Raw genomic sequence first — 5000 nt, 5'->3', positions numbered from 1 at the left:
CCAACACCAACAAACCATCCACCATGGCTTATTAACTCACTCAATACGGCCAGCCTTCTCTTCTCCTCTACACAGACCCCTCGGATGTCCAGTGGGTGTCTGAATGACCCAACCTTTAGCTTCCGTCGTCAGAATTGTGGTATTCTTTGTCAACATTCACGTCTTCAGTATAAGTGCCTTCTGCTTGCAATATTTTGATGATGGTAAATGGGGTGAAACGCTGTTAACGTCGTCACTTTCGCCGTTCGTATGGAGAGAGTTAATCGACTTTGCACCGTGGACAACCACGAAGAAGTACAATATGGGTCAAAAGCTGATGAGCATCTTCCAACAGCAGTACGCAAGAGCCAGCAGTGCAGTCTTTGTTCGGAGAAATGTCGGCTTCTGTTATGTATACAACACGTCAGTTAGGGGTCCGTCAAGACTGTCTTCAACATCTTCTTGTAATGTATAATGACTGATGCCTTGAAAAGACACTAGGGCACTATCAACATCGGAGGACGTACCATCACACGTCTCCGATTTGCTGATGATATTGATGGGAAGGCACTGAGAAAGAACTGGCGGACCGCTTGAACGAAACATCAATAAAGTACTGACTGAAGATCAGCGCCGAGAAGACGAAGCTGATGACAAGCATCAGGGACCCAGTCAAGAACAAGATCAGTGTCAGCAGACAACAGCTGGAAACAGCAAAGCAGTTTACTTGCTTGTGTGTATTACGTTTTATACGTGTACCTTTTTGATCACCTAAAATTCTCACGAGTAAGTATTACAAGACAGGGGCTTCTTTTTCCACACACTCCCTAACCCCCTCCCCCTACACACACACACACACACACACACACACACACACACACACACACACACACACACAAACACACACACACACACACACACACACACACACACACACACACACACACACACACACACACACACACACACACACACACACACACACACACACACACACACAGTATGCTGTAGAGAAGGATCCAAGCAGTGAAGATGAGATGCTTCAGGAGACTTATTGACATCTCCCACAAGAATCACATAACAAATGAAGTCAGGAAAACCATCAGACAGCGAAGACTTGCTTACTGCAGTGAAAAGAAATATGTTGTTTTTGTCATCTCGGAACGGCATTAGTTTCCGTAAGGTGATTAACAGACAATATTTGGTCAATTCTGGTGACTGATAAGATCAAACTTTTAACTTGCTTCATTTGATAATTGTTTGTTTCATTCATACACTATGTAAAAAGTACTCTTGATGATACTGTCCTTAAAAATTGATATTCTGAATGGTGCAGTATGGTTGCACGTGTTAAACAACCCTTTTTTTCCCCTAATGCTTTATTGAGAAAGTGAAAATATTGCATTATAACTGATTTAATGAACTCGATTTAAACGAAAAATTGAAGAAAACAAACAAACAAACAAAGCTTTCAAGCTTGGTACGGCGCGTTGTTGTTTTGTCTCAACGTAAATTAGTATGAATAATTTTATGATATCGCTTAGATTACATACCGGTTGTTACGAAACATTCATACATACATGTTTTGAACTCGTATATGATAAATCAGTTACACCCTTGATTGACACTTGACTTCCTTTTCGAAACAGTACTGGAGTTGTAAAAAAAAAATAAAAAAAAAAAAAATCGTTCTCGAATCCTCCCGAGTTCTGCCAGAAATTCAAAGAAGACTCTCGCGATTGGCAGAACGACAAACGAACGCCACAAAATGAGTCATGCCAGCTGAACGTGTGACGAGGGGAAGCAGTGAACCTGTTGCCGGCAACACGTGGAGCACTTGTTGCTCATGGCGCGTGATTTGTGTGTGGTCTTTTCATGTTGTGTGTGCGTAGCACTAACCTACCTGTGTTTTTTTTTTTTCTCACCGTACTCCCTGTGCCTTTTGTTTTTTTCACCATACGCTTGGGCTTACAGAGTCTGGCACGTTCCTGTGGTGGTGTGTGGCGAGCTGCAGTCTGTTTCAGCAACAAAAAAAAAAGATATCCTCCCTCAGTCGTTCCATGTAGCCTACTACTACCACTACTGCTGGTTCTTCATCTTGTGTACATTATATACAATTTCCTTGTGTTGTATTTTTCTGTGCCGCCCCTTTTAATGTTGTTTGTTCTTTCCGTAGAACGTCTTTGCTTTTGATTGATTGCATGTATTACTAGAAGTCGACAGGAAAGATTTCAGGAAAGTCAAAATTACGAGGCAGAGGAGAAATGAGTAGGTGGGGGAGAGGACAACCAATTTCTTATTATTTAAGTGTGGTTATGTCGCAAATTAGAAAAAAAAATTGTAGAAATTAGAAAATAAATCCAGTGCGTCTGAGAACGAAGTCAGAAATAGATCCAGAGTAATTGAAAACGAGAAGTTTGTTGAACTGTTTCTGTGTAGACCCTACTGCATGACACTGTTTTCAGGTTCCCCCATTGTTTAGACTGGACAACGTTCAAACTTCCATTTTACCGCATGATGAAACGCGAATTTCTAACTTCTGGTTTACATTATGAAAAGTGCCTGAATACTAATATAAAGCATGTCGTTGTAGTTTAGTCAGATTCGGATGTTTTCAAACGTGAAAATACTAATATTACATTGAATGAAAAACAAACAAACGGAAAGTACAATGAAATATGATTGGTTTTTTTTCATCGTCTGGTGAGCTAGAAATAAGTACAGTAATTCATATTAAAAGCAGTCACCAGCATTTTGATATGTACATTGTTAAAACTTTAAAATAAAATAATAATTAAAAAGAAAGAAAGAAAGGAAACCATAACAGTCTTTTGTTCAGTTGTTTCAGATTCCATGATGACAGTAATAATCGGCACCCTTTTAAGACCTTAGGTCGATGTTGACGTTCATGCAGGTTTCTCTTTGCAGCACCCCTCTGTTTGCAGGCTAGAACTTTTTTCTCCGTGAATCAATTGGCTTTGGATTTTAAATTGCAATACTCGTTAGATTTGCTACTGCTGCTGTACATGCCTTCTTTTTTCAAGATTCCAGCCATGTACGACACGTTCAATGTTCATCAGTTACAACTAATGTGTTTATGTATCCATCACGTCATTCATTTTGTCCATGATTTGTACTCGGCGCACATTAAAAGACCTTGCTGTCCTGAAACCAAAGCAGCTGCACGCAGATGTATATATATATATAGTCTCTATATATATATAGCCTCTGACCTTGACCTTCCTGCTGTCTGACCTTGACCTACTTCTCATTCCTGCTGTGCTGCTGTCACTCTGTTAGGTGCCCGAAAAGGTGGGCTGGGCGTCGTTGTGAACTCCTAGACCCCTTGAGCGTCGGCTTGGACCCGGACAGTTTAAACAGTATGTATCCCTACGCCACGGCTTCCGGGGCTTCTTTCTTTGCATGCCCGGGGAAAGGGAAGATGTGGGGGGCTGGGGGGGGGGGGGGGGGGAGGGGGGGGGGGGGGGGCGGGGGGCGGTGGTCAAGGGGGAGTTATCCCTATTAGTGTATTTAGAAAGGGAGTCCCTGTTGTTATATTATTTAGAATTTTGGACTGAGGAGAATGATAATACTCATTAATTTTTATTGTTGTTGTTGTTGTTGTCAGAGGGAACTAAAGAATCGAGTGTGTGTGTGTGTGTGTGTGTGTGTGTGTGTGTGTGTGTAAGATAGTATAATTGATAAGTATAATTGATTTATAAGTGATCCTATATGTTTATTTTATTTTATTTTTTTATAACTTCTGGTTTCAGGATTAGCACAAATGCGAAGTAATTACCATCATTCATTCAAGTATCCTCTTTTTCACTTCAAGTTTAGTTTTATTTTCAGTGGCACTGCGTTTCGATTCTAACGTTACATCACTGGATGACATTTTATTATTTATTTTCCACACACACACACACACACACACACACACACACACACACACACACACACACACACACACACACACACACACACACACACACACACACACACACACACACACACACACACAGTAACTTGGTATTTAATTTTTTATCAATGTGCAGATGATTATTCGTTGTAAATAGATGATTTTATTCTGGAATATATTCATTTCTTAATCAGCAGTCAGCTGGTTTTTACCATTCAAACAGTTCACTTAAGTCCTGTACCGAAGGCGATGTAAAGTTATACATCAACATGTTAATCAAAAGTGAACCAGTATTTTGAGATATCATTCCATTTAGTTTTATTCTTTCTCTCTATGTCCCTGTCTTTGTCTCTCTCTCTCTGTCTCTCTCTCTATCTCTCTCACACACACACACACACACACACACACACACACACACACACACTCCCTCTCTCTCTCTCTCTCGTCTCCCACGTCTTATGTAGTATGAAGGGTGCTATTCTAGAAGTCTTTAAAGTTATGTCCCGCTTGCTTGCTCGCTTGCTTGCTCGCTGGCTTGTGTATGTTTTATTACCACTAGATCGTGGACTGTGGTGTCTGGTACAGTTCTTCTTCCCTCCCTTTTCTTCAAGCCATGTATCCCTCTGTCTCTGTCTCTTTCTCTCTCTTTCTGTCTCTGTCTCTGTCTCTGTCTCTCTTTCTCTCTCTAGCTCTCTTTTGGTCGTATAGTGTTGGGACTGATTCTGCTGTGAAGACATTGATAATATTTGAAATTCGTTTTAATGTGTTGATTTTGAACAACATGCATTGAATAACTTGACATATTAACGGAGTTCCTTGAACACAGCATGTGTTTTGCACTGTTAGCGTCACGTGTGCACACCCCACCAGACTTTGACCATCCGTTTCCCCATTGTGGTGGCTGATATTTTGTTCTGTTTTTTTGTTGTTGTTTTTTTATTTTAATGCACTGGCACTGATTGCGTTAAAAATGCTATGTTTCTAAATTTATGCGGTGGTGCATAATTGCATTTCAAATTCATTACCTACTTTTTTTTTTTTTTTTTAGTGATGACATGAGGTATAGAATCCTTTTACCATTGTCAACTGCAATAACTGTTGT

The 5000-nt window shown here is 40.3% G+C and overlaps 1 protein-coding gene across 2 annotated transcripts in view; it reads left to right on the top strand.

Annotated features, from left to right (window-relative positions):
* LOC143292817 (uncharacterized) overlaps positions 1 to 5000 on the top strand; it is a 105454-nt gene that overhangs the window by 91354 nt on the left and 9100 nt on the right. The window contains exon 6 of one of the 2 annotated variants that reach the window (XM_076603414.1): positions 3280 to 3359. The exons of the other annotated variant lie outside the window; for it this stretch is intronic. Coding sequence (XP_076459529.1) covers positions 3280 to 3359 — 80 coding nt within the window. The remainder of the gene's footprint in view (positions 1 to 3279; positions 3360 to 5000) is intronic. 2 annotated transcript variants of the gene reach the window in all.

Source organism: Babylonia areolata, chromosome 18 (genome assembly GCF_041734735.1).
Source record: "Babylonia areolata isolate BAREFJ2019XMU chromosome 18, ASM4173473v1, whole genome shotgun sequence".
In the NCBI taxonomy this organism is placed as follows: Eukaryota; Metazoa; Mollusca; class Gastropoda; order Neogastropoda; family Buccinidae; genus Babylonia; species Babylonia areolata.
This window is presented reverse-complemented; position numbering and strand designations above follow the sequence as displayed.